This window comes from Schistocerca gregaria, chromosome 7, assembly GCF_023897955.1.
Source record: "Schistocerca gregaria isolate iqSchGreg1 chromosome 7, iqSchGreg1.2, whole genome shotgun sequence".
NCBI lineage: Eukaryota > Metazoa > Arthropoda > Insecta > Orthoptera > Acrididae > Schistocerca > Schistocerca gregaria.
This window is the reverse complement of record NC_064926.1, coordinates 378276277-378290810: the sequence shown is the minus strand read 5'-3', so window position 1 is coordinate 378290810 and position 14534 is coordinate 378276277. Positions and strand designations below refer to the sequence as shown.

At 40.1% G+C, this 14534-nt stretch overlaps 1 protein-coding gene and 1 pseudogene across 1 annotated transcript in view; one reads left to right on the top strand and one right to left on the bottom strand.

Annotated features, from left to right (window-relative positions):
- LOC126282401 (putative inorganic phosphate cotransporter) overlaps positions 1–14534 on the bottom strand; it is a 72366-nt gene that overhangs the window by 31069 nt on the left and 26763 nt on the right. The window contains exon 2 of the mRNA XM_049982059.1: positions 2232–2416. Coding sequence (XP_049838016.1) covers positions 2232–2416 — 185 coding nt within the window. The remainder of the gene's footprint in view (positions 1–2231; positions 2417–14534) is intronic.
- LOC126282706 (5S ribosomal RNA) lies at positions 3518–3635 on the top strand (annotated as a pseudogene).

The window sequence follows — 14534 nt, the reverse complement described above, 5'->3', positions numbered from 1 at the left end:
GCCTCTTTTTCCTAAAAAATGTTCCTTGTACCTGACACTAAAAGACCTTCCAGTTTGTCCTACATAATAAACGGGACAGGTATGACAAGTGATTTGATGCACTCTTGAAAGTGTATAGGAACAACTGTGGACTTGAGGTAGAGGATGAGATTTTTTGCAAGTTATTATTTGTGAAAAAGGTAACTTTGAATGTATATTTCTTTAATCAGAAGATGACAACTTTTATACGAAATAGAGCCCAAAAAATGAGATTATAGCCGTTATTAACTCCAATAATTTTTATTATATTCAGGCACACAAAGGTACAGAAACTGCATGATGAATGGCTGAACGGAAAAATGCTTTCTTATGGGAATGAGGATGCACTGACGTAGCGGGCACAATTTGATCTGTATTAGTGACTTTTCGAAAAATACCGAAAGAATGTCTGTCGTTGTCAATAACATACTGAGATTCAAGTAATTAAGCTGGCGGCGTTTCATTTTCTAATTCACAAGTAAAGCTGATTTTTTTCATGAAGACTATTAAAAGTTTCAAACAAATGCTGAATTCTTTCCCAGGAACTAGTATATATGAACAGAATGTCTCTACGTACCGAGCGTAAGGCAAAATATCAAGATCAGCAGCTGAAAAATTATCGAAGTATTTCTCTTCCGGCAACTTAATGAAAATATCTCTTCCTTTAGATATTTTTTTTTTTCAAAATTAACCTGTCGTTTTTTGAATCATTTCTATTACAATGTCTCAAATGGCACATGTCACTGACCGCGCCAGATAGGTCGAGCAAATTGTTTTCGTGGCAGCAATGGAAGCCACTAGCCTATCAGTCTGATGTTGTTCCTAGTGGGGCACACGTGCCAAAGGCTGGAAAGTTTTATTTCACTTTTGACTTGAGCATAGCTGCTCTAAATTCTGACTATCGCTTGTTAGCAATGTAACTTTAAGTAAGTAAACGTTGTACGTCGTAAAAATCGTCGCCTTGGTTAACGTGTTTTTTGTCATACTTAATTTTCTCTGTATTATTTTGCCGGCCTCGGTGGCCAACCGGTTCTAGGCGCTACAGTCTGGAACCGCGCGGCCGCTACGGTCGCAGGTTCGAATCCTGCCTCGGGCATGGATGTGTGTGATGTCCTTAGGTTAGTTAGGTTTAAGTAGTTCTACGTTCTAGGGGACTGATGACCCTAGATGTTAAGTCCCATAGTGCTCTGAACCATTCCGGCTGTACACCATCTCCTACCTTCCAAACTTAATAGAAGTGCTCCTGCAGACTTGAGGATCTAGTACTCCTGGATGGAAGGATAGTGTGGATATCTTCTGCAGTATTCTTTCGTCCAGGAGTGCTAGTTCCGCAAGTTCGCAGGAGGACTCTTGCTAAGTTTGGGAGGTAGGAGATGGTGTACAGGCGGAAGCAATTCTGTGGGGGCAGCTCTGAGTCGTGCCTGGATAGTTCTGTCGGTAGAGCAGCTGCCCACGAAAGACAAAGGTCCCAAGATTGGATCCCGGGCCAGCATACAGTTCCGATCTTCCAGGAAGTTTCAAATCAGCACGACTCTACTACAGAGTGAAAATTTGTTCTGAAAATGTTAACCACCGTTTACGTACTAATAATTAAAGTTCTTGTTACTACTTCTTGGATTTTACCCTTGTTTTCTTTTTCTCTTAGTTCGCTGTATGCATAACCTACTCTCTAAGTTAATTAATGGTCACTTTTATCACCTTTCCCATTGTATCCATTGTATCTAGAAATATTGGGCAGTATACATGTGTTATACAATTTAAGAACAGTAATAAAGCCATTAACTATAATCCCAACCCTCACCACAATCATCATCGTCTTCTGCCACAAATGGTGTGGTGAAACTGATTAAAACTGCTGTAAGGATATAATCCTTGATATGAATTTCTTCAAGTCTCACATCCATTGGATCCTTTACTGCAAAGCATACAAAACATAAATTTCTAACACTATCTTTTATTTAAACACATAAGTACTATATCAAATCCAAAATCAACAAAAACTTGATTCATGTTAATTGAATAAATGAACAAATAAATACAAAACAAGAGAAGCATATGCCACATCGAAAACTCAGTAATATCTATCGTGCACAAATTTAAACTGTCAATTCTTTGGTTTCATTTCAGGTATAAATTTTATCTGCGCTATTTGCACTTCGCCTGAACTATTCAATAAATTGTAGATGTCGTTACTACACTGCAGTTGCACATACCTCATTGTTTGACGAGCTTGTGTTTGCAGAGCCTGGCAGGGGACAAGTTTCATCCACAGTGTTTTCCTGAGGTATGGGTTTGACCATTCCTCCAATAGCCACCGACAGGGTCACCTTTAATATGTACTGGCTCAGGATTGCCAGTATACCCATAAATGCTATGGCAGCGCGAAGTGGGAACAGAGCTGCAACAGGTAACACATGCAAATCTAAAGGCAAAGTTGTTTTGCAATAGACCTCGACGCACTCAACATTGTGAAAAAAGTATTCAAACAACGTGATTCTTTTAATATTTTAATGAGTGTAACAAAACCATTATCAGCCGTCGGAAAAAAGTAATAAATAACTTTCCTTTTAGTCTACAATTGTATCTCTTTACGGTAATAAAATTTTTCGTAAGCCTAATTCTAGTGAAAGGCGCTCTTTGTAATTGTTAGTTATATTTATAAGCGATGACTAGCAAAAAGAAAGGGTTCTGAGCACTATGTGACTTAACATCTGAGGTCATCAGTCCCCTATACTTAGAACTACTTAAACCTCGCTAACCTAAGGACATCACACACATCCATGCCCGAGACAGGATTCGAACCTGCGAACATAGCGGTCGCGCGGTTCCAGACTGAAGCACCTAGAACCGCTCAGCCACACCGGCAAGCCGATGACTAGTAGGTTAGCAAAGAATCAGTAATTGAACCCAATGTAATTGTTGCATTGCTGCACTAGTTGGCGTGACAAGCTGGCTATGAATGTATTAGTGGGGAGAACACAGCACCATGTACGCTTGAATTTCTCCAAAAGCGAGGAAGCTCTGCGATTCCTAATGACTGACTGTCTGGCCTCTCTTCAGAAGTTCTAGAGAGGAATCTCACATGCAAGTAGAGCCTGGAGTTTTCTCTGTTTGTGAAGGGTTGAACTACATCACGCTCGTCTCCGTATTTTATTGGTCAATGCGCTTGACTGTTATGCGGAGGCCCAAAATCCGATTCCCCCGTACTGCCAGGGATTTTTCGTTGGTGTGAGAATTTGAACAGGGAGCGTTGAGTCTCATGATGCCAATTAAGGACCTACTTGACCGTGTAGTAGCGGCTACAGGTCACGAAAACTGACAACTCTTGGGAGAGCGGTGTCTAACCCTTAACCCTCCATCTAGTGATGCCAGTCGCGGAGGGTGACATGTCGGCTGGTCGGCTACTATTGGCCTGCAAGGGCATGTGGACGGAGTTTACGTTTTAAATTGTAATCCATCGCAGTAGCACAGATTCTTCTACTGATTTTCAATAGAGTGGGGCAACGGTCTTTCCGCAGTGGATACACCGGTTCCCGTGAGATCACCGAAGTTAAGCGCTGTCGGGCGTGATCGGCACTTGGATGGGTGACCATCCAGGCCGCCATGCACTGTTGCCACTTTTCGGGCTGCACTCAGTCTCGTGATGCCAATTGAGGAGCTACTCGACCGAATAGTAGCGGCTTCGGTCAAGAATACCATCATAACGCCCCTCCTATCTGCATCCTCCACTGAGGATGACATGGCGGTCGGTGGTCCCGGTAGGCCACTCGTGGCCTGACGACGGAGTCCTTTTTCAATAGAGTGAGTAGAAACCATGAAGTAGTGTGGGAGAAACAGATTCGTGATAATGTTCCCTGATGAAGTTTCATTGGAATGTGAGTATCATTTTAGACTTCTTGATACTTAGTGTAAAGTAATATTCGGACAAATGTAACACGGTTTTAAAAATCGGTGAATAAATAGATATAATTACTTGAAATTATGTGCCTTTACTATCTACCAAAATAGCACTGGGGACGAATATTACGGTGACATCTGTATGAAATGACATTGAACCTCGTTAAAATGGCCAGTTGCTGTCTTTGCCCCTGCCGATGGCAACTAAAACGATCTAAATATGATGCTAATACCATAATATAATCTACTGATACCGGCCCACTTCTTAAACATCCTGCAATACAGCTTTCATACGCTACAGTACCTTTGATGTATGCTGGATTTACAATCCGTCACCACCGTGAGTTAATCGCTCGTAACACATATATTAGCTCGCTACAGTTTCACTGAAATAGTTCAACACAAGAGTAATGCTTCTGTTGAACATACAACTAGATGCCGCTAGCCACACACCTGCTATTGTCTATGACAGGCGATGTTAGACAAATACGCGCAAAAATTCACACTTGCAGGAAAAACAGGTACAGATTAGAAATCACCAACCCATATGTTTATATAACTACTTGAAAAACCGAACTTTTTCAAAAATGTTCAAATGTATGTGAATTCCTGAGGGACCAAACTGCTTAGGTCATCGGTCCCTAGACTTACACACTACTTAAACTAACTGAAACGAATCTATGCTAAGAACAACACTCACATCCACGCCCGAGGGAGGACTCGAACCTCTGGCGGGAGAGGCCGCGCAGTCCGTGACACTCCGCGCGGCCGAACTTTTTTCTGAGTTCTACTTAATTCTTGTGTTTCAAGATAATTAGCGCATCGTTTACTGTACAGAACTAAGAGTGTATTAAAAAAATGTGGCTTTTATCATTTATTGAGTAATTTGTAGTTTACATAACAGTTTAAATGAAGTTTGCAACAGCAGCTTTCTATCAAAATATTGGTACTACTGCGTGTGGTTGTTTGATATATCAAAAATGGTTCAAATGGCTCTGAGCACTATGGGACTTAACAGCTGTGGTCATCAGTCCCCTAGAACTTAGAACTACTTAAACCTAACTAACCTAAGGACATCACACACATCCATGCCCGAGGCAGGATTCGAACCTGCGATCGTAGCAGTCTCGCGGTTCCCGACTGTGCGCCTAGAATCGCGAGACCACCGCGGCCGGCTTTGATATATCAGTCGTGTTTCTATTCAGCCAATTATTAAACATGACATGTACTCGCAGTTGCAGATACAGACAACCATCAGCTGTCTAATAGCGTGACGACAACGAAAATTTGTGGCAGACTAGGATTCGATCCCGAATTTGTCTCTTAACACGAGTGGTCTCCTTACAATTAGGCTACCCGAGTGCAGCTCTCAACCAGACCCGAACTTCCATATGTCGTCAACCATGTGTTTGCAACCTGCACTCATACATCCATTTTGTATATGTGTTATTCTGTATCTTTGTTGTTTGGAAGTACGATGAAACGTTTTTTCGGACATTCATGCATGCAATTACTGAAATAAAAGAAAGATTGTGAACTGGGGATAAAACTCAAGGTGAAAGTATATCTATGTTAACATTCACTGATGGCATTGCTGTACTCAGTGAAAGTGATGAAGAATGACAAGATCTGTTGAATGGATTATACAGAGTAACGAGAACACGCTATGGACAGTAAACCGAAGAAAGGCGGAAGAAACGAGGAGCAGCAAAAATAGAGGAACACGAAGTACAGGAAATGAAGGCATTTTGCTTCCGAGGATGCTAGGTAACTCTCGGCGGACGCAGTAAGTAGGGCACAGACTGGCAGTGACAAAGAGAATAATCCTGGCCAAAAGTAGTCAATTAGTACCAAATACAGGCTCCATTTTGGAAGACGATTTTGAGAATATGCATTAGGAACACAGCATTGTATGGACAGCAGTCAAGGATGGTGAGAAAGCAGAAAAATCTGAGAATGAAGCATTTGAGAGGTGGTGTAAAAGAATAATGTTAAAAATCGGATGGGCTGATATGGTAAGGAATGAGAAAGTTCTCCAGGGAACCAGCGAGAAAACGAAAAGATGGAAAATACTGACAAGAAGACAGGAGAGAATGGCAGGACATCTATTAAGGCATCAAGAAATAACCTCAGTGGTACTAGAGAGAGCAGCAGAGGGTAAAAATTGCAGAGAAAAACAGAGATGGTACATATATCCAGTAAATAACTGAGAAGGTTCGTGCAGATGCTATTCTGAGATGAAGAGGTTGGCACAAGAGAGGAAAACGTAGCGTACCGCATCACACCAGTAAAAAAACGGACAGGAGATAAGTTCTTAGGACTGACGGTTAGATACAGGTAGACATTGTCAGGATATGAACTACATACAACTACAGGAATATAGCGCACGAGAAATGACACTGATATATTGATATAAGGGGAGGAAAACAACTGTGAGCAATTTTTGCCATTATTTCTCTGGTCATAGAAGACGCACCGATCGCATTTTTTCAGCTACCTGTTGAGCCATACAATTGCACTTTTGTGAGGAATTCTGCCGTTTAATTTTCATAAAATATACATAAATACAAACAGTGTCAGAATCCTAGCTGAAATCATGTAATGTGAAAAGTAGTTGCATCATATCTGATGTAATTTCAGTAGTAGCTTCCCAATTTCGCTATTAACGGCTAAGTTTTGTACTTTTGTATTGTATTTAGAAGTGTAAAAGCTACTTAGGATGTCATGAAAAAGAAATTAACTAAACAAATTGGGAGTGCAACAAAAAATTACCGCTCTTTTGTTGTCATCCAGTGCTATATCCACTGTTTGAATTCCATTGTAATCTGGTCCCAGATCCGTTGCACTTTTAATATTGGATCACTGGATTAGTATTTCAAAACTTAAATTTTTTAAACTCATTTTTCAGGAATGACTTTTTTTCTGTTTATGAATATTAAATATCTCCACACCATCTTCATGAGCTCTCACATACCACTAAGATTTCCTCTCAACATGAGTTGTAACACGACTGGGACTGAATGAAGCATATCTCCGCCATAACTGGCGCGAGAGCAAGGATCATGCATACAATTAATTGTTTAACAGCAAAACTGATCTAAGAATACGTTGTCTTTTTGTAGAATTCAGTTATTATTTTGTATAAAATAAATTTTTAATTAATTATTGTTATTTCTTTACAGTCCGCAGCTCGCGGTCTCGTGGTAGCGTTCTCGCTTCCCGAGCACGGGGTCCCGGGTTCGATTACCGCCGGGGTTAGGGATTTTCACCGACCTCGAGATGACTGGATGTTGTTGTATCGTCTTCAGCCCCATTACCGTCGGAGGAAGGCAGTGGCAAACCACCTCCACTAGGACCTTGCCTAGTACAGCGGTGCGGGTCTCCCGCATCGTCCCCTACGCTCTGTCAAGGAGTATGGGACTTCATCACCATCATCATTTCTTTTATATTTAGTTTTGTATTCATAGACTCTGTTTGGGTGAGTACCGTAGCTGTAAATATGTTTTGAGTTTCAGTATAGTATTTATAAAAGCTCAAATAAAACATTTGATACATTAAAATAAAGTAGTAATGAAATAAAGTAGTAATTTACTCAGGCCAGAGCAATGAATTAAAGTTTGTAGCAAGGCCAGGATGCAAACTCAGGCCTCGAGCTTACTGAGAAGACACGCTAACCACTACATCACTGTGGCACCAGGGCAAACAGCGCTGATCGGAATACTCTAGCACGTCTCCCTCGAATCCCGGCCTTGGTACGAATTTTAATCCATTGCTTTGGCCTGTATTCATTATCATAGATAAAGTTGTGACTTACTATGTCTTTGGAACACATAATTTCATTTGATTAGGAGTTTATTCAGCGTAATAGTTAATAAAATATAAAAATACAATTTAAAAAACACACGTTACTACAAAACTGATTTGGATAACAGAAGCACACTCATATACAAGTTATGCGATAGCTCACCTCCCAAAAATAATAAATGAACTATCTGACACCCCACCTCCCGAAAATCATAAATTTTACTTACCGATGCACCATTCCAAGCAAGTAGTAAATTAACAGTTCCATACCACCATTAACATTAGATTGGCCAGTCTTGTGTAATATCCCTAGCATCTTTGGCTCATGCAATTGCTTTGCTATGGTGATTTGGGAAGACGTGGATGTCAGAAGGTTTACGATAGTTCCTCAGCTGTTTGTAAATAATGTACTACAAGGCTATGACCAGTCTGACCTATAGCTAAATGATAATTTTGGTTTATCATTCTTGGCTAATGGTCGAATTAGGCTTTTTTCAGTCGGTATGATACATATCACCAATAAGAGAGAGATGCCTGCAGAACTGGAATAATAATTTCAACAACGTCTTTAATTGAGCCTATGCTTGCTCCATCATTATCTACCGCCCAACAGGGGACCGTGGTAGCTTCCCGTACTGTGCTTGCAGAAACATGTTTCAAGAAAAATGCAGTTGCTGACAAAGCATTTCTTGTGAATGATAATTTGTCGCAATTTGGAAGTTTGTTATCTCGGACCATAACGAATTTTTCTATGCAAGGGAGGATTTTATTTTAGAAGAAGGATTTTTTTAAGATCGTTAATAAGTAGAGCTGTAGGTATTGATCAGAAGTTTACGCGGAGCTCTCTTTTAAATATCCAAACGGCGTAAGAGGACAACTGCGAGGTAAAACAATGGTTAAAACAGTGGACTGTTATTCCGGCGGTGGGCCCTAAATCTCTTCGGGTGCATATTGACAGGGTTCCCGTAAAAAAGGCTTCGTGTTTTATACTGCCTTCTTGTGTTAGTTGGTCAAATAAAGAACAAATTTATGAAATACGCATACTATTCCCTGTGCATTTCAGTAGGTACTAATGATAGTGTCGCTGATGTTTTCGATGGAAACGGCCGGTTCTGTTCATCTCTCATTCATTCACATGGCGTTGCCATCAGTTGTAGTGTTGTTTGGAACCGGCGACTGCAGCATCACAAATTCGGTAATTAGCAACATTGCAACCGATCATGAAGCGTTTACCTAATTTAAAAGGAAGCTAATTTGTCACTCGGATGCGAGATCGTGAATATTAGTGCGGAATGTTAACACGACTAATTACAAATTTATCGGACTATCACACTGTACAGAAGACGAAAACACTTCTTCCATTGCAGCCCGGTACACACATGTTCGCTTGCTCTGAGTAACAGAGATGACAGTGAAATGTGAGAGTTACGTTTTAAGTAAAACCTTTTATTGTTCGTGATTTTGACGAATGGTTATAAGAGATTCGAGTCTTGTTTATGTTTCTGGAATAAATTGGCCGAAAGGCTAAGATGAAATGCGGTCTTTTCCAGTGCAGTGGTATCAAATGCACTGCTAAACTAAACGGCTCCGTTCGATGAATGTGCGACACACCCTTGCTCCATGAGAGACTGTGGTGAGGACTGGGTCCAACCGAATACTTTAGCGCTTTTCTGACGATTAGTAATTCTCCTTTTAGCACTCTAATTACTATCCACAAACTTAAAAAAATATTGTACTGGCACATACAAGCTATTTAAATTACTGATATTCCTAGAAAGAATTTCTCGCCACTATCGACCGGATCAAATTGAAATAGAAAATTCTAGCTGATTGAAAATAATGTGAAAGTAAATGTGATACAACGTCCAAAGTAAACTGCAGATCAAAACGTCAATTTCTAACTTATAAAAAATGAGTACTGTTATTGGGACCTAAACAGATTGACAAATTATTTATTAAATTTATAATTTTAGATCATTGGTTCGTCAATTGATCCTCATCAAGCAGTGACATTGAAAATTTAAATAGCATCTCCTGCAGGAGTAATTTCCAGTAAGAGAATGTGTTTTGGCGCGGATACACAAACGAAATAGGTTGTGGTTACTGTTAAATGACTCGAGAATAAGTTAAAGGCTGTGCTTCTGCATTGCGTCAGTGAATTTGCAGCAGTACATTATGCACCTTAATATGGTATAGACGTACGAAAATAAAAAAAAACATTGTTAGCAAGAGAAACAAATATCCAATATGTATGGAATATTTTAAATTTTAAAGTGATCTATCTCTTGTTCAATTTAGAACTGAAGTACACCCATTGTTTATTGTTTCTTTGTGAGACAGAATACCTCTTCATGTGGAAACTGAATGATTGGTACGTGATACCCTTATCAAAGCCTAGATAAGTCTTCTAACAAACATACGTTGATTGCCGAATCCAGACAAATCTTGCCTCCACGCCATATTGATGTAAGACTTTATAAAAAAACTACTGATAAAATTGCGTCACAATTAAGTACTTAAAATCTAAACTTTCCTGTGTGGGAAACTGTTTTGTAGATTAAAACGAAGTTCTGGATCAGCTCTAGAAGGCGTTTTCTTGTCTTTCGTGGACAACTGGGCAACATTCATAACGACGTTCTTTGCAGGCAAGACTACTGATCTGACTCAAATTTCCAGCCCTTAGATATACACATTCCAAACTCATCAGATATTCTCGCGCATTCTTTCCTGAACTAGACCCCTTTGGAGAACGTACTTGGAGGTAAAAGGTTTCCTTACAGTCTAACGACTTTTTCCAGAACTAATCTTTCACTTCATAACATTGTGTTTATTCTTTTGGATCTCCCTAGAAGGTTATTATTACGTTTCTATGTTACTGAAGTGACGATGAAAGTAGAGATTTGCATTGGGCTATGTAGGTGTTATACTTGCCATCTCTCAATTAGCTACTGGAGTACATAAAGTCAGTTTGTCATTTATTAGTCTCTCATGTAGATCTATTCCAGATAAATCTTAGGTATGTGAGTAATGATGAAATTAATGCTACAATAATAGTGTATTTGCGAAAATAAAGATAAAAGTATCTCAGCTGAACAGAGAATTATCATGCACACTGGAATGTTAAGGAGGACGTTGTATGCCCAATGCCACCAATGTCAAATAATCAAATTTTGTGATCCATTATCTTGGAACCTTTTTAAGATACCAACTTACAATTTTCCATAATTATTGAATGGACCCTTCTAGATACACTGAACTAGAATTATTACTAAAATTGTATTGTGGGGCTTGTTTTCTTTTATTTTATTTTATTCAAACAGTCAATTTTTTGACAGAATTTTGTAAATAAGTAAACATGAAAACAAAACAACTCAGGATATTTTAATTATGCTAGTTCCATATGTATTAAATATCACACTCGGCATGCTGTGAAAATTTCATGTCTCTACCACCAGAACTTTTTTTAGAAAAAGGGTAATTTATTGCAAAAAATGTAGTTTAGGGATATCGAGGTTTAAAACTTTTTTTATTACAAATTCTTATACAGACTTATATTTCTGCGTCTTTTATGCAATAGAACTACCCTGGCCCATAGTCTGCCCCTTCGTCAGTGTCACAACAGCCCAGTGCTTCCCTCCTCCTCTTTCTTGCTTCTTTTGTCATTTGCTGAGCAGCTAATTGTGCTTCACGTACACGAAGCTCATCCAGTTCCCGCAGTCCTTTAGCTGTGTTCTGTTAAAATCTTACCCCTAACTTCTCCAGACCCTTAAGTCTTTCATAGTTCCCCACATTAAAAGTTAATAGAGCATCAGACACTGCTAACTTTAGAGTCATAAGGCCAACAAATACATTTTTAGGCACACGGCACCACACAACATTATTGAAGGACTCATTCACACTCTGGATCAGGATTTGCCAAATCTCTGTAAATAGGTTTGATTGCCAAAGGAAGAGAATGTTTATGTGCAAATTCTTGCAGGGTGCCAGAAAATTCAGCTTGCCTCTGTTTACACCAAGTATTTGGTGGAGGTGGACACATTTGTATGACATGGCTTTTCATCGACTGATATTCGATGAAAGAAAGTCTCACATATCTGTTACCCGCAAATTTGCGTTTCTTGAAGTCACTTTTACGCGTAGTCATTTTATTTACGTATAAGAAGCAATAGAAGTTAGCTTACTACAAAAATAGCTGATAATCACACTACTTTCGACGAAAACTAGTATCACAAACCATGGACTGATTTGGTTATTCGTAATTCCAACTTCTGAGACATAGCAGTAGGCACAAAACAAAGCAATTCACAGCCTTCTAGACTGTAGATATGACTGCTAAACTGTGGCAGTACATGTGTAGCCGCGAAATGTTACGGTCACGCGCCAGCATTCAAAATATTTTTTGAAGGTCTCACAATTGTCTGATTTTAATGTATCATATACCAAAATGTTCAGGGTAGTCCAAAGTACATTATGGAGTAAAAAATTGAAAATGTAAAACTTCAACGAATTTCACATACAACTCCAGAATCAGTTGTACTTTAGTTTTGAAGTTTAGAGTTAAGAAATTGAAAAAACTAAAATTAAATGCCAATTGCGAATGACTATGTCTGGTAGAAGACTATCGAAATTGGTCCATATTTCATGATAACAATGCTTTTATGATTGAGACATTTTCTTATTTCTGCATGGAAATTAGAATTTTGAACAACATTGATTTTGTTTAAGAACCTAAGGACTCTTTTCGCTGTAGGAAGGTGAATAATTTATTATATATGTAGGGCTTATTTCAGTACAAGTCTATTTTTGTTCATTTTGAGATACAGAGTCCCAAAGTTAAATGAGCGCTGAAAAATCTGCAGTTTAGATACCAGAAATATTCAAGCTTATGGCCTCTTGCTAGAGATGAACCTTTCTTTCTGTTTGTTTGGGTCATTAATGTCAGAAGCATTATATGCATAAAAGTGGAGGTAATTGAATTGTAGCCCTATTGAAATAAGCCCTCCATATTATTAAAGAAATCAAGGATATTTAAAAAGAAGGAAGATGTGTCAGAAAGCTATAGGTGAAGTCACTGATCCGGAAGATGTAGCTTGTTGCACAGTTACAACCACAACAGTCAAATTCCCAAGTCATTATATCTAGACAGTGTAATAAGTCGTACTCAGTATACAGAATGTTTCTTAATTAGACCGGAAATGTCGTGGACGCTATCCAGTACGGCATATATCGTAAGTAAATAATGTACCGCGATTTTTTAACAACATAAATGATTGAAAAGGTAGAAGTCCGTGATTGTCAGTTACAGGAAGATTCAACTGTATCATGATATGAAGAATTTAAGCAAACCGTATGATGTTTAGAGATATGCGGGGCAGGTCAGGACACAGTTGCATAACCGCAGGTTGTCAAAGCGCCGCTTCTAGTGTTCGGTGTTCGGTCAAAAGTTCCACGTAAAGTTTCATTATGTACACAATTTATCAGTGTCTTTTATTGTCCTTGAGAAAAGGAAGTGTAGTGTTTAATGTCCCGTCGTCGAAGGGTTCACTAGAGACGGAGCTCAGGATTGGACTGGTGAAAGAGAGGTAAGGAAAGCGGTCGTGCCCTTTCGAAGGATCATCCCGGAGTTTGCTTCAGGTGATTTAGGGAAAGTATGGAAAACCTAAGTCTGTAGTGCTGGACGCGAATTTGATCCGTTCTAGTGTTAACCACTGCGCTACCGCGCTCGGTTTTTCGTGAAGGATAGAAAGATATCTATAGTCGAACCCTCTAATCACTACCTTTTCGAATGAGTCACCAACATTCTGCGTAACATTCCCGTTATGTATCAAAACGTAGCTATCGTTCCCCAACACACCAAATTTCAGTCTTAAACGCTGATCTGTCCGTGATTTGCAATTACACCGTCCAGTCACATTAACGTGACCAACTGTCAAAAGCTTGAATAACCACCATTTGCAGCTCGGACGGCTGTCAGACGTGCTGGAGGAGGGTCAGTGATGTTCTGGAAGGTACGGACAGGGACATCGAGCGTTGTCGACTCCAGTGACACGGCCACTTGTGCTCGATTTCTCGGCTGGGGATCCATGGTGCCCAAAGACCGACTGAGGTGTCCCGGGGATTCTTGATTGGGTTTAAATCTGGCGGGCGTTGGTGACCAAGGGAGTACGGAAAAACCATCCTGGTGGTATTCGAACCACGTACGCACACTGCGAGTTGTGTGACATGTTGCATTGTCCTGCTGGTAGATGTCATTGTGACGAGGAAAAACTAACTGCATGTAGGGATGGATGTGGTCCTCAGAGATAGACGCACACTTGTGCTGATCCATTGTGCCTTACAGAATGACGAAACCACCCAGGGAATGCCACGAAAACATTTCCAAGGCCATAACTCTCCCTCTCTCCCTGCCCTAGAGCCTTTCGGCGATTGTTTCAGGGTGTTTACTTTCAGACATTTCGTGTCGTTGGAGTATAGAATGTGATTCATCTCAAAAGCCCGCCTGTCGCCACCTGGCATCCAGTAGCGATAATGGCGTCCAAACCCAGCCTCGTTGTCGATGAACAGCAGTCATCATGGGTGCATGAACTAGGCACCTGCTGGGGAGCCCTTATGCAGCAACGTTCGCTAAAAGGTAGTTGAGGAGACACTGTTGGTAGTCCCTTGGTTCGTCAGGGCGGTCAGTTGCTGAACAGTTGCACGTCTATTCATCCCCACACATCTCCGCTGCCGTCAGTCGGCCCTGTCATTTGTCGCCCATGATGCACCACAGTTGCCTCGGTGCCGGTTTTGGATAGAGCCGTTTTACCCTGCATGGT